This window comes from Oncorhynchus tshawytscha, linkage group LG04, assembly GCF_018296145.1.
Source record: "Oncorhynchus tshawytscha isolate Ot180627B linkage group LG04, Otsh_v2.0, whole genome shotgun sequence".
In the NCBI taxonomy this organism is placed as follows: Eukaryota; Metazoa; Chordata; class Actinopteri; order Salmoniformes; family Salmonidae; genus Oncorhynchus; species Oncorhynchus tshawytscha.
Window position 1 is genome coordinate 30,100,161 of NC_056432.1, and position 17,345 is coordinate 30,117,505.

Consider the following 17,345-nt stretch of genomic DNA (forward strand, 5'->3'; position numbering starts at 1 on the left):
GTGTAATGTATATTTAAACGTGATGTCATAACACTAGCTGAAACCATGAAGTGCTTACAGTACAAGTGGTCATTTCCAAGGCATTCAATCAAAGAAACTGTATTGCTTAGTATAGAGTACTCAGGAAGTAATTGTGTACAGAAAATATTTGGTGAGAGAACTTAAAAATAAATACTAATATAAAATGTGTTTGAAGGGTAATTTCACGAGCTCCTGCAACTGTTATGAAACAAACTTAAAATGTATCCATAAATGTAATTTATTTTTGTACAGATATTCAACATTCAAAAAGTTAGGTACAGAAATTCATGAGCATCATACCATCTGTTTACAATATTTTATCCTTAAATTATAATTTAATTATGCATTGTTCTTGTAAAGGCCATTTAAAAAGGAACCAAGGATTTTAAACAGAGGAGAGGAATAAAGTGTGTGCAGTGCTTTAGGTTTGTTTAGCGGCTTCAACCTTGACCACCATCCCACACGGCCGAGGTAGTCTTTTTTTTAAACTAAAAGTCAAACGCCGTTGCTTCACTGCTCCAACCCTGCCAGGCAACAGGCGCCAGCCACACCCCTCTCCATGCCTTTCCACCACACAATTATCACAGACAGATTGACAAGGCAACTTTTTTTTTGTTTAAGTACAAAGTATGTCCAAGTGTAAAAAAATAAACTATAGCCTCATCTTTTGCACACACTGAAGAAGGTCGCAACACAAAGTGGATTTTTTAAACAATTCCCAATGAAAACCTTATATCACAATACGTCAGCATTTCTGCCCCTTTTGCTAGTCAATGACGTGTGGGTGCAGATAATTAAGTTGATCGTTTTGAGACAATATCCTCCCAATTATAGCACATAGGGGCTTGTGCAATAAATACTTTCTGCACAAACAAACACATGCACACACCCATACAGTAGAGAACTCCATGTGCACTTGCACACCTCAGAATTTGGTTTATGTGCAAAAGTTGAGATTGTGCCAAAGATGGTTCTCGAAGGCTTTATATTAGAAGGTCTGGTCGTCGTTACAGGAGTCAGTCCAGTGACCAAAGGCCTCACAGATGTCACAATAAGCCCTCTCCTCATCCTTACTGCCGTGGTAGGCGGTGTGGGGTGGGGAGTCCGGCATCTGCATCTGAGTGGGACAGTCTTCTGTATCATGGAGGTCGAAGCAGTCACAGATGTCACAGAAGAGCCTTGGTGGGACCTTCTTTTTGGAGGGACCTTCATTAAAACCGCTGAGGAGAGGGTGGGAAACATACAGGGTCAGGGTGTGAGTGGGGGGGGGGCAAACTAGGACTATGATGAATTGTTAAAATAGAAATACTGCTTTATGCTCTGAGCTAACTTAATGAAATTAACAACAAATTAAAAAGTATGAGGTTAGTGTGGGCTTGAACTTGTCTGACTCAGGGTCAGTGTTTAAAAGCATGGGAGAAGGCTGACCCGTCATAGTTATCAAGCTCGCTTGCATTATTCCCATTAAGGGAAGCCTCCGCCATCTTCTCCAGCTTGCCCTTAAGGTCTTCATTCTTCTTCTGCAGGTCCACGATAACCGAGTTCAGGAACTCAATCTGACGCAGACAAAAAGGGAAATCACGGACAGTAACACAGTTCTTTATGCTCATACGGCACAGACTTCAGTTAAACGTAAAATGTAGCCAACTTAGAACTTTGGAAAATGGAACACAAACAGGTCATCCAACAGCATCCACATCTCATTGAGTGCTAAAATCACACAAGCTGTTAATATATTCACCCCTTTCCCCAACCCACCCTGCTACAAGAATAACAGTGCACCATCACCTTCACCAACGTGCTTGTCCAGTTTCTAAGTTATGAAAACAAACCCCACATCCTGGCATGAGCAAAAGTAAAGAGGGCAACACTGAACAGTAAAACTCTGAATCGTCCACCAATGAGAAATTGTGGCATCCAGGCATGCCAATTTGCTGGAAATCATAACTCTGGTACATTTCCTTTATGAATAGGATATGGTGTTCATTTATTTTTTAAAGCGAATTGTAAATACATCCTTATGGTAAATTATGTCAGAGAGAAGGCCTAATTCCTCCTTGGGAGACGACCAGACATGTAAACCAACAGGAACTTTTAGGAATTATTTTCCAGAACACACAACAGCACAGACGGAACGAGAACCGTGGGGAAATCTACAGACAAATAGACATGCATGAGTGGAGCTGATGAATAACAGTAACAAACCGCTGCCTGATTTTCGGGTAGCATGGCCAACATCAGTGACAGAGGAGGTAAATGAGAAAGAGAGGGAGGAGACAAAACAGATCAAAATTAGGACCCACCTAAAGCCAGACAAAACAGACTCAAGTCATCACTGACAGAGAAAATAGTAGGCAAGCAGTTCAGCTAGACATCACAGTAAGTAAAGGGATGCCGATCTATGTATAAAAGCATGTTAGATTATAAAATACATTTATTGATCTGCCAGTATATTCATTTAGAGACTCCAGTCAACGGTTTGATGTTAACTTTCATGTGTCCTATCAATTATCATTTGATTATTCACCATGGCAACCAATTGTTAGTATAAAAACTGAACTTATTTCTCAGTCCAGTTGGCTTTTGTGGAGATCAGACCCTTTTTTATTTGCAGGGATATTTGTGCATTTTTGACCAAATACCACATGTATACTCTGTTTCATCATTAAACTCCTAGACTGGCTTCTGTGTCTGTAATCACTCTTTGACCAGAGTGCAGTCCGGTATTTGTTTACTCCCAGTGGCCTATCAAAACAGAGAGTACAAGACTCTGGATGATGGACATCGAGACTGAGGACACCCAGATCTCCCAAGGGACCCAGCCCCGAGGAGATGAACGTCCACGACGGCAGATACAGCAGCCTAAACAGTCAACCACCCACACACTCGAACAACCACTCCAAGTAGGCATGCCCACCGAGGTGAGGGTATTCTAACTGGTGAGCCCTCCCCCACAGGACAGCTTCAGGCAAGCCACACCCCCAAAGAAGACGACCTCAAGGAGGATTCTGATGAAGAGGATCATCACCAACCTCAACAAAGCGAACTGTTGAGCCCAGGCCAGCCACAACAAGGTACGGCATTACAATCCCAGCTCCTCCAAGGAAGGGGGTCGCCAGCCCCCAGTCAACAAAGCAGTAATGGCGACAACAGTGATCACTCATATATTCAAATTCATCTTAAGAAGATAGCACTTGAAGAACTGGGACACCAGTTAGCTTAAGAGAGAGAGGCAGCCCGATTTAATTCCGAAAAAGAGATGGCGAGACTCAAACTCACCATGGAGAGAAGATACCAGGAGATGCAGCTGAAGAGTAGAGAAAGACAATGGAGGGAGCAGCAACTCCTTCGCCAGGCCCAGAACAAGCTGAAGGCGGCGACGCGGCTTCTTCAGCTCCTAAAAAAAATCATGTGAAGGGCACTCCGGATGGCCCCAGACCATCCACCTGCTCATACCAGAGCAACCTCCAGCATAATCCCATGTCATGACACCAACCAAGGATTTACCTCAGGTCCAGGTGTCCACAACCATGGTCTAGTCAACCAGAGCGATGCCTCCTCCTTGCTGCTAGGCCCAGACCGTTGGATTGATCCACCTCTATTGTCTAATCAGCCAGCCCAGCTCTCGGCATCAACTGCTGAGCATGCCAGCACCATGTCTGCTCTTATCCTCCAAACGGTCTTGGGACAGCGCCACCACACAGGCCCAATCCATGCCAGCAGCCAACACCTGCAGTGCCTTAGGCACCTGTGACTCCAGGCCCAAACCTAATGGACCTAGTTGCAGCAGCCTCCTTTGGGATCCCAAAGCCAAAGCTCCCACACTTGAGCAGCGGTCGTGAGAGTGACTTCGCCCTACTGAGGAAGGCCGTGGACAGCCTGCTTGGCCCCCATCCTCATCTGACAGAGCATTACAAGTACCAAGTTCTGCTGGAGCACCTCAAGCTTCCAAGTGCTTACAAACTGTCCCACTCATGTATGAATGATTCAAATCCTTACTCCACTGCCCTGAGTACACTTCAGGACAAGTATGGACAGCCAAGGCAGTTGTGCAGAGTGAGCTTGGAGCCATCCTGAATGTGCCACCTATCAAGATGGGAGATGCTACAGCATTTGATGAATTCACTCTCTCATGAGTATGCTCCAGACACTCAGACTAGAGTGCCAACGAATTCGAGCTGATGTGCGGCTCATATGTGGATTGCCGACTCACCAAGCTGCCAAGAGCCTACATAGACGGTTTTATGGAGTATTGCATTACCAAAGGCATTCTATAAACCAGTGGAGACTGCTGAGGGGTGGACAACTCATAATAATGGCCGGAATGGAGCAAATGGAATGGGATGCTGTTGATACCTTTCCACTAATTCCGCTCCAGCCATTACCTTGTGCCCATCCTCCCCAATTAAGGTGCCACCAATCTCCTGTGATACAAACAGGGGTCGATAGAACTTACAGCCTACCTGACCTGACTGTCTGTTTACAAGTCAAGTCTCGGGACAAGCGGATTGCCAGTCAAGCGGTTGAGTTGTACCAGAAAGAGGACAAGGGCGCTATAGAACAGAGCCCGTCTTCCCACAACAAGAACGAGTCTACCACCGTCCTCTACAACACAGACCAGACTACTGAACTTTGAATTTTCAACAAAGTCCAAGAAGTCCTCAGCTCCACAGGAAGGAAAGGCATCTAAGGGCAAAGAAGCCTAAACCGTACTGCCCTTTTTGAAAGAAGCAAGAACACTACCTCAGTTATTGTGAGGAGTTTAAGCTCCTCTCCAAATACCAAATAGCTCAGTGGGTCAAGGATAAAGACCAGTGCTGGCAGTGTGGGAGAGGACACCAGCAAGATTCCTGCACCCTAAAGAAGCCGTGCAACGTCTGCAAAGAGCAACACCTGACTGTCCATCATGACCTCGCTGAAGAAGACGATAAGAGCTTCCAGATGGTCAGCACACCTCCGACCACAGTCTACCTGGACCGCCCAAATCACTCTGGCAGTGTGATGCTAAAGGTGGTGAAAGTCCGGCTCTACAATGATAACAGATCACTCGAAACCTATGCAGTCATAGATTATGGCTCAGAGTGTACCATTCCCACTGCTGTTCAGCAAATGGCGTTGCCGAAGAAAGCAGAGTCCCTGATGCTTAGGACTGTACATCAAGAGGTGGTGCAGTTAAAAGGCAACTCGGTCACTTTGAAGCTCTCACCCGTGTGCAACCCATCCAAGCAGTTCAGTATCACCAAACCCTTCACTGCTGATGACCTAGGCTTCGCAGAGTACTGCTACCCAGTGGAGGCTTTGCAGTAAGCATTACCAACACCTCTGAGGTCTTCCCTTCAAGACCTTCACCAAGGCCAGTCCCCTGGTCCTGATCGGTTCAGATCACCCTCACTTGCTAATACTGATGGAAATGGTGCGCATGAGCCATCAATGTGGACCTGTTGCAGTCAATACAAGACTTGTTTGGGCACTCCAAGGGCCTTCCAACTTCCCGTCCAATTCCAGCAAGGAACAACAGTGCCTGTTCACTTACACTATCGTTCAGATGGCCTTTTCCTCCATGTGGAGAAGCTGTTGCAGATTGATACTCTGCCTTACCATAATGTAAAGATGGCCTTGACCCAGTCCAAGCAAAATCATGAGGCTTTCCGCACCCTTGAGACTGACACCGTATGTGTGACTGTTGCACACTATACCACTCCACTACTCCGAGTTAAGGACTCTCCACACTTGAAAGCACTCAAGGAGGCAGTCTTGGCTCATCTGAGGAGCACAGAGCAGAATTTAGCCAAGAACCCAGAGCAGGCGAAGAGCTAATGCCAAGAAGTTCAGAAGCTAAAAACTGCAGGCTATGTGATCAAGCTCTTGAAGCAACCACATTAGGACTCCGCTGGCACTGCCCTACAGACACATTGGGGTACAAGTAACGCCCTGTGGTGGAGCCGACGCTCACCATGAGGATCATCTACCATACTCTTGCCAGGCAGTATGGCCCCATGGGATATATCATCCACTTCAAGACGAGAGCAAAGATCCTGGAACAGGAGCTCTGGACGAAGGAGAGGGTATGGGACAACCCCTCTTACCGGCACACCTACTAGACCAGTGGAAGGAGTGAGTGGGAGCGCAAACTTCAAACCCTGTCAGAGGTTTTCATCCCTAGGTGTCATTTTTACATATCAAGACCATTTCAAGGACAGCTTTTTTCCATCTACGTAACATTGCAAAAATCAGAAACTTTCTGTCCAAAAATGATGCAGAAAAATTAATCCATGCTTTTGTCACTTCTAGGTTAGACTACTGCAATGCTCTACTTTCTGGCTACCCGGATAAAGCACTAAATAAACTTCAGTTGGTGCTAAATACGGCTGCTAGAATCCTGACTAGAACCAAAAAATTTGATCATATTACTCCAGTGCTAGCCTCTCTACACTGGCTTCCTGTCAAAGCAGGGGCTGATTTCAAGGTTTATCTGCTAACCTACAAAGCATTACATGGGCTTGCTCCTACCTATCTCTCTGATTTGGCCCTGCCGTACATACCTACACGTACGCTACGGTCACAAGACGCAGGCCTCCTAATTGTCTCTAGAATTTCTAAGCAAACAGCTGGAGGCAGGGCTTTCTCCTATAGAGCTCCATTTTTATGGAACGGTCTGCCTACCCATGTCAGAGACGCAAACTCGGTCTCAACCTTTAAGTCTTTACTGAAGACTCATCTCTTCAGTGGGTCATATGATTGAGTGTAGTCTGGCCCTGGAGTGGGAAGGTGAACGGAAAGGCTCTGGAGCAACGAACCGCCCTTGCTGTCTCTGCCTAGCCGGTTCCCCTCTTTCCACTGGGATTCTCTGCCTCTAACCCTATTACAGGGGCTGAGTCACTGGCTTACTGGGGCTCTCTCATGCCGTCCCTGGAAGGGGTGCGTCACCTGAGTGGGTTGATTCACTGATGTGGTCATCCTGTCTGGGTTGGCGCCCCCCCTTGGGTTGTGCCATGGCGGAGATCTTTGTGGGCTATACTCAGCCTGGTCTCAGGATGGTAAGTTGGTGGTTGAAGATATCCCTCTAGTGGTGTGGGGGCTGTGCTTTGGCAAAGTGGGTGGGGTTATATCCTTCCTGTTTGGCCCTGTCCGGGGGTGTCCTCGGATGGGGCCACAGTGTCTCCTGACCCCTCCGGTCTCAGCCTCCAGTATTTATGCTGCAGTAGTTTGTGTGTCGGGGGGCTAGGGTCAGTTTGTTATATCTGGAGTACTTCTCCTGTCCTATTCGGTGTCCTGTGTGAATCTAAGTGTGCGTTCTCTAATTCTCTCCTTCTCTCTCTCGGAGGACCTGAGCCCTAGGACCATGCCCCAGGACTACCTGACATGATGACTCCTTGCTATCCCCAGTCCATCTGACCGTGCTGCTGCTCCAGTTTCAACTGTTCTGTCTTATTATTATACGACCATGCTGGTCATTTATGAACATTTGAACATCTTGGCCATGTTCTGTTATAATCTCCACCCGGCACAGCCAGAAGAGGACTGGCCACCCCACATAGCCTGGTTTCTCTCTAGGTTTCTTCCTAGGTTTTGGGCTTTCTAGGGAGTTTTTCCTAGCCACCGTGCTTCTACACCTGCATTGCTTGCTGTTTGGGGTTTTAGGCTGGGTTTCTGTACAGCACTTTGAGATATCAGCTGATGTACGAAGGGCTATATAAATAAATTTGATTTGATTTATTTCCCTCCAAACATCGACAGCGCCACAGTGACCATCGACATCCACATCTTCTGCGATGCTTCAGAGAGAGCTACGGCTCTGTGGCCTACCTCCACTCTGAGGATGACCAACGACAAGTACAGGTCTCATTCCGCGCGGCAAGATCTCGAGTGGCACCCAAGCGCCAAGTCTCAATACCCCGCCTGGAGCTCAGTGCTGCCAACTGGAGCCCAACACTAGCTCATCTTCTGCAAAACTGAGGTTACTTTGGTGGTCCGCAGGACCACCCTGTGGTCAGATTCAACAACCTTCCTGAACTGGCTTCAATCGGAATCGTGTCATAAAGTGTTTGTTGGCACCAGAATTGCTGAGATTCAAGATCCTACTGATAGCGGTGTCGACATATCTCCACTCCCTAACAACCCAGCAGACGACATTACGAGGGGGAAAACTCTGGCTGAGCTAACCAGTCTCACCACTCAATGCACCGGCCTCAATGGTCTGACCAAAATGGACGCAGATACCTTCCTGATGGCGCTCCGCAGCTTCATTTCCCAACGAGAATAACCCTTTGAGATCCTGTCGGACAATGGGACCAATTTCTGAGGGGCGGACAGAGAGCTGCAAGAGGCCTTCATGGCCCTCAGGCCTGCACTCCAGGAACAGCTGGCTGAACAGAAGGTCACCTTTCGGTTCAACCCCCGAATGCACTGCATTTCAGAGGCGCCTGGGAGAGGGAAATAAGGTATGTGAAGTATGCTCTTCGTGTAGCAGTTGAAGACAAGTCACAACATGAAGATGTCCTCCTGATGTTCCTTACAGAGGTGGAATGCATTCTGAGCTCCAAGACCCTTGGCTGTTTCAGCAGACGTAGAACCCTCGATCCAGTCAAACGTAATCTGAACGATGGAAGGGCATGATGCTTTGCTCCCCACATGCCGTATATGCAGACAGAGACCTTCTTGGATGACACTGTTGGAAGCATAGTTAGGTCCTGGTGGGCCACTTCTGGACCCAAATAATGCGGAACTATTTGCCAAGTCTTCAGCAGAGGCAGAAGTGATGGATTGACACTCCAGACTTGAAGGTTGGACAAGTGGCCATGATAGTGGATCCTCAGCTACCACGAGCTTTGTGGCCCATCGGACGGTTAGTGAAGATGATACCAGGTGCAGATGGAAGGATCCGGTCAAGGTTCGAATCTACCGCATCCTGTAGCCCGATTGGTGGAGCTTCCCACTATGTTAGACGGCGCAGACCTGCTTTCATAGAAAGGAAGATGGGGCAGCTGTATAAAAGCCCATTAGATTTGAATTTAGAATCCTCAAAGTGTTATTAGATCTACAAAGACATTTATTGATCTGCCAGTATTTCAATTTAGAGACTCCGGTAAACTGAGGTTTAATTTCATGTGTCCTATCAATTATTATTGGATTATTCACCATGGCAACCAATTGTTAGTTTAAAAACTGAATTTCTTTCTCAGTTTGGTTGGCTTTTGTGGCGATCAGACCGTTTTCATTTGCAGGGATATTTTATGCGTTTTTGAGTAAATACCACATGTATACTCTGCTTCATCATTAAACTCCTAGACTGGGCTTCTTTGACTAGAGTGCAGTCCGGTATCCATTTACTCCCAGTGACCTATACACACACACATTAGAGCGTACCAGAGTCCATTTTAATCTACACGTTAAGAAATTTTAGTGCACATGAACGTTTTGTGTTAAACTGTTTAGAGGTTTGTGAGGCCCAAAAATAAGGTTTCATTTCACATAACAAATCAATCATCAGAGGTTCTACAGCTAATTTAAATTAAGCCTATATTACCAGCCATGGACTTGGCAGACATGGACATCAGTTTCAGCAGAGTTTGAGCAAAATGTGATTGCTTTAAATGTAATTACAATAACACTGCCAATATGAAAGTTGACTTGATCATAGTATGCAAAACATCCAGTGCATGACATATGGCAATAGTATGGAAACTAAGTGAATGCACAAATCATCCAAAAATATACATATTGGTAAAAAAGCAACTGAATGGCATACCCAAGTTGTGTTTTATATACCAATTTTTGCTAAATTGGGCCATAATAAGTCATGCATACCTGGCTCTCTGAAGTCTCCTTGTCCTCCTTTAATTGGTTCAGAGCTGCATCACCTGAAGGGAAAACATGTATAAGCATTCAGTGACAGTGAAGCTCAATCTGTAGATTTAAGCTTTGACTGCCCAGTCATACCAGAGGTGCTGGTAAGAGTGTCCTGTCCTCCTGCAAGGCTCTTCTCTAGGCTCTGAACACGCTCCTGCAGCCGCGACTTGTCTTTCTCCAGAGACTGGACAGTAGACTTCAGTGTCTTTGCTGTGGCGCTCTCCCCTCGCAGCACTGAAAACTGTTCAGAGGGAAAAATACACTATTATGTCATACACACTACCTTTCAAAAGTTTGGGGTCACTTAGAAGTGTCCTTGTTTTTGAAAGAAAAGCACATTTTTTTGTCCATCAAAATAACATCAAATTGATCAGAAATACAGTGTAGACATTGTTAATATTGTAAATGACTACTGTAGCTGGAAATGGCAGATTTTTTAAAATGGAATATCTACATATGCGTACAGCTGCCCATTATCAGCAACCATCACTCCTGTGTTCCAATGACATGTTGTGTTAGCTAATCCAGGTGTATCATTTTAAAAGGCTAATTGATCATTAGAAAACCCTTTTGCAATTATGTTAGCACAGTTGAAAACTGTTGTCCTGATTAAAGCAGCAATAAAACTGGCCTTCTTTAGACCAGTTGTGTATCTGGAGCATCAATATTTGTGGGTTCGATTACAGGCTCAAAATGGCCAGAAGCAAAGAACTTTCTTCTGAAACTCATCAGTCTATTCTTGTTCTGAGAAATGAAGGCTATTCCATGCACAGAGTTTCAAAGAAAATACAGTATCTCAGACCGGCCAATAAAAAGAAAAGATTAAGATGGGCAAAAGAACTCAGACACTGGACAGAGGAACTCTGCCTAGAAGGCCAGCATCCCGGAGTCACCTCTTCACTGTTGACGTTGAGACTGGTGTTTTGCGGGTACTATTTAATGAAGCTGCCAGTTGAGGACTTGTGAGGCGTCTGTTTCTCAAAGTAGACACTAAAATACTTGTCGTACACAGCGTTGTACGAGATCTTCAGTTTCTTGGCAATTTCTCGCATGGAATAGCATTCATTTCTCAGAACAAGATTAGACTGACGAGTTTCAGAAGAAAGTACTTTGTTTCTGGCAATTTTGAGCCTGTAATCGAACCTACAAATGCTGATGCTCCAGATACTCAACTAGTTTAAAGAAGGCCAGCTTTATTGTTTGTTTAAATCAGAACAACAGTTTTCAGCTGTGCTAACATAATTGCAAAAGGGTTTTCTAATGATCAATTAGCCTTATAAAATGATACACTTGGATTAGCTAACACAATGTGCCATTGGAACACAGGAGTGATGGTTGCTGATAATGTGCCTCTGTACGCCTATATAGATATTCCATTTTTAAAAATCTGCTGTTTCCAGCTACAATAGTAATTTACAACATTAACAATGTCTTCACTGTATTTCTGATCAACTTGATGTTATTTTAAAAATGGACAAAAAAAAAAGTGCTTTTCTTGAAATACACGGACATTTCTTAGGGACCCCACACTTTTTAACGGTAGTGTACATTATACAATGAATATAGTATACAAATGCTGAAAAAAAAAATATCCTGAAAAGAGAACTCATTACTACTCCAGATCTAATTAGACTACCCCATTGCTTTTTGGCCTAGAAATAGTGCCAAGAAGCCTGCCATGAGGTTAGGGAATTCAAATGTCTAGAAATAGGGAAGAGCGCCAATTCTTACCTCACTCTTTAGGGTCTCCAGCTCCTGATCCTTCTCGGAGATCAAGGCACTGCTTTTATGGATGGACTTCTGGAGGGAGGCTTTCTCCTCATCTAACTGTTTCTTCAAGGCGGTCTCTCTGTCAAGGACAACACACAATTATTATGAATAGAGTTTAACCACTCCAACAAGGACTAGTGGAGCATTGACCATGCATAATCTAGGTTAAATCTAATGTATAATGGAATACCACCAGCAGCCAACATAATGTGACTTTTCCCTGCAATGAACTGTGGCCGGTAGTTTAAGTTTGGTAAAGATCCATTTTTATACACAGTATATACAGTGTGGTCAGAAATGGTTGACACCCTTGATAAACCTCTCACTATTAACAATAACAGGGGAGGTTGGCATGTCTTGGGGGTATGATCTTTGACACACAAACTCTCACTCATTATTATTCACTATTCATTCAGGATTATCCCTAATCATGGTAGCATCCACATTAAATAGAGACTTATTTAGAAACATTCTATTTTAATTTACAATAAAAGTGACTCCAAATTGACACCATACATTATTTACCATTCATTTTTATTGGGCACAAAATAATCTGAAACAACCAAAACTTTCTGCAAATGCACTCAGCAAGTTTGTAGAGTCACAAGCTTGATGTAGTCTTTGCATACTAGGAAGATGGGACCAAATACTAAACTTTTGACTACTTTATTTACAGTTGAAGTCGGAAGTTTACATACACCTAAGCCAAATACATTTAAACTCAGTTTTTCACAATTCCTGACATTAAATCCGAGTAAAAATGCCCCGTCTTAGGTCAGTTAGGATCATCACATATTTTAAGAATGTGAAATGTCAGAATAATAGTAGAGAGAATTATTAATTTCAGCTTGCATTTCTTTCATCACATTCCCAGTGGGTCAGAAGATTACATACACTCTTGCCCTTAAATTATTTAACTTGGGTCAAAAATTTCAGGTAACCTTCCACAAGCTTCCCACAATAAGTTGGGTGAATTTTGGCCAATTCCTCCTGACAGAGCTGGTGTAACTGAGTCAGGTTTGTTGGCCTCCTTGCTCTCACACACTTTTCAGTTCTGCCCACACATTTTCTATGGGATTGAGGTCAGGGCTTTGTGATGGCCACTCCAATACCTTGACTTTGTTGTCCTTTGTTGCCATTTTGTCACAACTTTGGAAGTATGCTTGAGGTCATTGTCCATTTGGAAGACCCATTTTCAACCAAGCTTTAACTTCCTGACTGATGTCTTGAGATGTTGCTTCAATATATCCACACAATCATCAGACCAGAGGACATTTATCCAAAAAGTACGATCTTTGTCCCCATGTGCAGTTGCAAACCGAAGTCTGGCTTTTTTATGGCGGTTTTGGAGCAGTGGCTTCTTCCTTGCTGAGCGGCCTTTCAGGTTATGTCGATATTGGACTCGTTTTACTGTGGATATAGATACGTTTGTACCCGTTTCCTCCAGCATCTTCACAAGTTCCTTTGCTGTTGTTCTGGGATTGATTTGCACTTTTCGCACCAAAGTACGTTCATCTCTAGGTCTCCTTCCTGAGCGGGATGATGGCTGCGTGGTTCCATGGTGTTTATACTTGCGTACTATTGTTTGTACAGGTGAACATGGTACCTTCAGGCATTTGGAAATTGCTCCCAAGGATGAACCAGACTTGTGGAGGTCTACAATTTATTTTCTTGCCTGATTTCTTTTGATTTTCCCATGATGTCAAGCAAAGAGGCACTGAATGAAGGTAGGCCTTGAAATACATCCACAGGTACACCTCCAATTGACTCAAATGATGTCAATTTGCCTATCAGAAGCTTCTAAAGCCATGAAATAATTTTCCAAGCTGTTTAAAGGCACAGTGTATGTAAACTTCTGACCCACTGGAATTGTGACACAGTGAATAATAAGTGAAATAATCGGTCTGTAAACAATTGTTGGAAAAATTACTTGGGTCATGCACAAATTAAATGTCCTAACCAACTTGCCAAAACTATAGTTTACTAACAAGAAATCTGTGGAGTGGTTGAAAAACAAGTTTTAATGACTCCAACCAAAGTGTGTCAACTTCCGACTTCAATTGTACATAGAAGTGTGCTTGTGAATCTAATTCAGAAGCATGGAATGAAAAGATGAAGTCTGCTCAAAGGGAAACAAAGGCATGACATCAAGACAGAGAACAAAGAAAGAAAAGAGACAGTGGGCCTATAATAATCAGATAAATGTGGCTCTGTTCCGGCCATTATTATGAGCCGTTCTACCCTCAGCAGCCTCCTGTGGATAAAGCAGGCATGGTATTGGACAGACGTGATGGATCTCTGTTTAAAAACAAACAGAGATCCAATGTCAATGGTGTAATCAAGCATGCGTTTTCCATTGGAAAAAACAGGTGGGGTGAGGAAATTTTGCATTGCCATTTTATAATCTACGGCACGCGAACTTCCGAGTCTACAGTTTGATTACAAATAAGGACAAATAAATATGAGATGACAAAAAGCAAGTGAATTAAGAGGGATTACTCATTGATCTCTTCTTACCTTCCTAAGCTAACAGTATGACACGTTAGGTAACAATTTTAAAAAGCATGGAAGTACCTGAAGGTATTATTGGGCAAGCTTTGAAAGGCAAAAGAAGAGAATGTAATCAAACAGAGCATGTAGGACAGAGCACAAGCAAGACATGCCACGTTGGCGAAGGGCAAATTGATGCCAGCATCCATGCTTAGCTTCTTTGGGACTGGGGGGCAGTATTGAGTAGCTTGGATAAAAAGGTGCCCAGAGTAAAACTGCCTGCTACTCAGGCCCAAAAGCTAGAATATGCATATAATTATTAGATTTGGATAGAGAACACAAAAAAAACACTAAAACTGTTTGAATGATGTCTGTGAGTACAACAGAACTCATATGGCAGGCAAAAACCTGAGAAACAATCCAACCAGGAAGTGGGAAATCTGAGGTTTGTAGTTTTTCAAGTCATTGCCTAGCGAATATACAGTGTCTATGGGGTAATATTGCACTTCCTAAGGCTTCCACTAGATGTCAACAGTCTTTAGAACATTGTTTGAGACTTCTATTGTGAGGAGAGAATGAGAGCTGTTTCAACCAGAGGTCTGGCAGAAGGCCATGAGCTGATCACGCGCGAGCCTGTGAGAGGTAGCTGCGTTCCATTACATTTCTAAAGACAGGAATTCTTCGGTTGGAACATTATTGAAGATTTATGATAAAAACATCCTAAAGATTGATTCTATACATCATTTGACATGTTTCTACGAACTGTATTAGAACTGTTTTGACATTTCGTCTGAACAAGTGATCACGCATTATGCATTTGGATTACTACTGGGCTAAACGCGCAAAACAAAAAGGAGGTATTTGGACATAAATGATGGACTTTATCAAACAAAACAAACATTTATTGTGGAACTGGGATTCCTGGGAGTGCATTCCGATCAAGATCATCAAAGGTAAGTGAATATTTATAACGCTATTTCTGACTTTGACACCTCTCCTTCTTTGGAAAATGGCTGGATGTTTTTCTGTGACTAGCGCTGACCTAACATAATCGCATGGTGTGCGTTCGCCATAAAGTCTTTCTGAAATCTGACACAGCGTTTGCATTAAGGAGAAGTTTATCCATATTTCCATGCATAACACTTGTATCTTTTATCAATGTTTATTATGAGTATTTCTGTAATTTGATGTGGCTCTCTGCACTTTCACCGGATGTTTGTTTGAGACAATGCATTTCTGATCATAACACACCAATTTCAAAATGAGGTTTTTGGACATAAAGATTAACTTTATCGAACAAAACACACATTTATTGTGTAACATGAAGTCCAGTAAGTGCCATCTGATGAAGATCAAAGGTTAATGATTAATTTAATTGCCATTTTGGATTTTTGTGAGCCCTCTCCTTGGCTGGAAAATGGCTGTATAGTTTTCTGTGACTAGGTGCTGACCTAACATAATCGTTTGGTGTGCTTTCGCCATAAAGTCTATTTGAAATCGGACACTGTGGCTGGATTTACAAGAAGTTTATCTTTAAAATGAGGAATTTTAATTATGGGATTTCTGTTGTTTTGAATTTGGCGCCCCGCAATTTCACTGGCTGTTGGCGAGGTGGCACGCTACCGTCCCACATATCCCAGAGAGGTTAATTGCAGAACTGTCTCCAATGCCATCTGGCTAGAAATGTCAAAATTATACTTTCTTGTACTCTTGATTTGGATAGAAATGAAACAGTTTCTCACCTCTGCTTCATATCTTGCAACTGTTTATTGAGCTTGGACTGCTGAGTTTCCAGCTTAAAAGAAAAACATTATGGAATTAAATTAGTTGGTTGGACAGGTGTAGTGATTCAATGTAGGCCTATGTGTTACATTCTTAAAATAGTTGTGGCAGTTTGAGGGAATAGATCAGTAGTCCAGTGGTGGTACCTTCTGCTGGCCACTGATATCCTTCTTGCTGCTGCCAACCTCCTTAGTCAGCTTGTTGTTCTCCTCCTGTAAGGCCACCAGGGACTGGGACTTCACAGAGGCAACTTGCTTCAGCTCCTCACTAAACACACACACAGACAATATTATAAATACATAGCTACATGAGTACAGGAATATACAGACAACTGGTAAGGGGGTGAGAGAGGGAAATAGGTACAAGGAAAGGTATGAGGAAATCACTTTCTACAACTGGTAGCTGCTAGGATTTGCATGCCAGATATCATTCACCTCACTGTCTACCTATCACCTGGCAGGATACAGGCCCCTTCGCTTGTTCAACAACAAACAGCAAAACAATTGTAACTTTAATGTTGCTTCATTATTCATGGCCAAATTCATTCAAGGCATGAACGTTGGTGTCAACTGCACCATAAGATATGTACACAGTAGCGAATAGTGATGAAGTGACACATTTTTTTGAGATATTTAGGACTTGAGGTTGAGTATGAAGACAGAATGTCTGACTCTTATAAGTCTGAAGACTTTAGAGCAATGTGTGTGTGTGTGTATAACCCCCCCCCCACACACACACACACACACAATATACTCACATCTCCTGGCACAGGCTACTGATTTTCTGGTTCTCTGAGCAGAGCTGGAGGTTGAGCTCCTCTTGGTATTTAGAATTCTGTTGCTTCAATGCATCCAGCTGAGAAATAACACACACAAAACATAAAGAACTTCTAATGTATATAATACATTGATGCTTGTTATTGTTGGTCAATCAAAGAAGCACTACAGTCAAAGGTTCATGTGTAGCAATTGAAGTGGGAGATTTCTAATTAATGCAAACTAGAATTATAATTACAGATTTAAGTTGGCTAACTGAGAAGGAATAGGCTACAATGATCAACCAACAGGTAGGCTGTTGTTTAATATGAATGTTGTTGTAGACAAGGATGGGGAGCACAGCAAAGTAGCCTCAATTAGCCTTGCAAGCTAGCTAGCTAACTTAGCTGACTAGACTGACACAGTCAAGACTGACAATACCAGATGAGATGATAGATACACAAACTTGTTGCTACGATGGGTTAACTTGCGCACGTCGGTTTGGCTACTTTCTCTCCCTCTATGTCAGACACACACAGGAATGGTCATGTGATCTTGGTAAGTGTGAACATGTCAGCATCTGTGGCTGAATTTCTGTTTACGTGTAACACTGTATTATGTTGTGAAGACTAACTTGTGAAAGTGGTTTGCAACCATGACACCCCACACACCCAACTT

General features: G+C 43.4%; 1 protein-coding gene across 15 annotated transcripts in view; it reads right to left on the bottom strand.

Annotated features, from left to right (window-relative positions):
• Window positions 1-241: 241 nt before the first annotated feature.
• The window catches only part of LOC112233531 (CAP-Gly domain-containing linker protein 1), a 52,303-nt gene continuing 35,199 nt past the window's right edge, over window positions 242-17,345 (bottom strand). For 12 of the 15 annotated variants that reach the window (XM_024401232.2, XM_024401227.2, XM_024401229.2 and 9 more), the window contains 10 exons: window positions 16,670-16,767; window positions 16,059-16,179; window positions 15,873-15,925; window positions 14,215-14,235; window positions 11,602-11,719; window positions 9,961-10,111; window positions 9,829-9,881; window positions 2,227-2,232; window positions 1,450-1,577; window positions 242-1,241 (listed from right to left, as the gene is read on the bottom strand). In XM_024401232.2, coding sequence (XP_024257000.1) covers window positions 1,010-1,241; window positions 1,450-1,577; window positions 2,227-2,232; window positions 9,829-9,881; window positions 9,961-10,111; window positions 11,602-11,719; window positions 14,215-14,235; window positions 15,873-15,925; window positions 16,059-16,179; window positions 16,670-16,767 — 981 coding nt within the window. In that variant the 3' untranslated portion in view covers window positions 242-1,009. The remainder of the gene's footprint in view (window positions 1,242-1,449; window positions 1,578-2,226; window positions 2,233-9,828; window positions 9,882-9,960; window positions 10,112-11,601; window positions 11,720-14,214; window positions 14,236-15,872; window positions 15,926-16,058; window positions 16,180-16,669; window positions 16,768-17,345) is intronic. The other 3 variants (XM_024401237.2, XM_024401236.2, XM_024401238.2) reach the window with 3 other exon arrangements.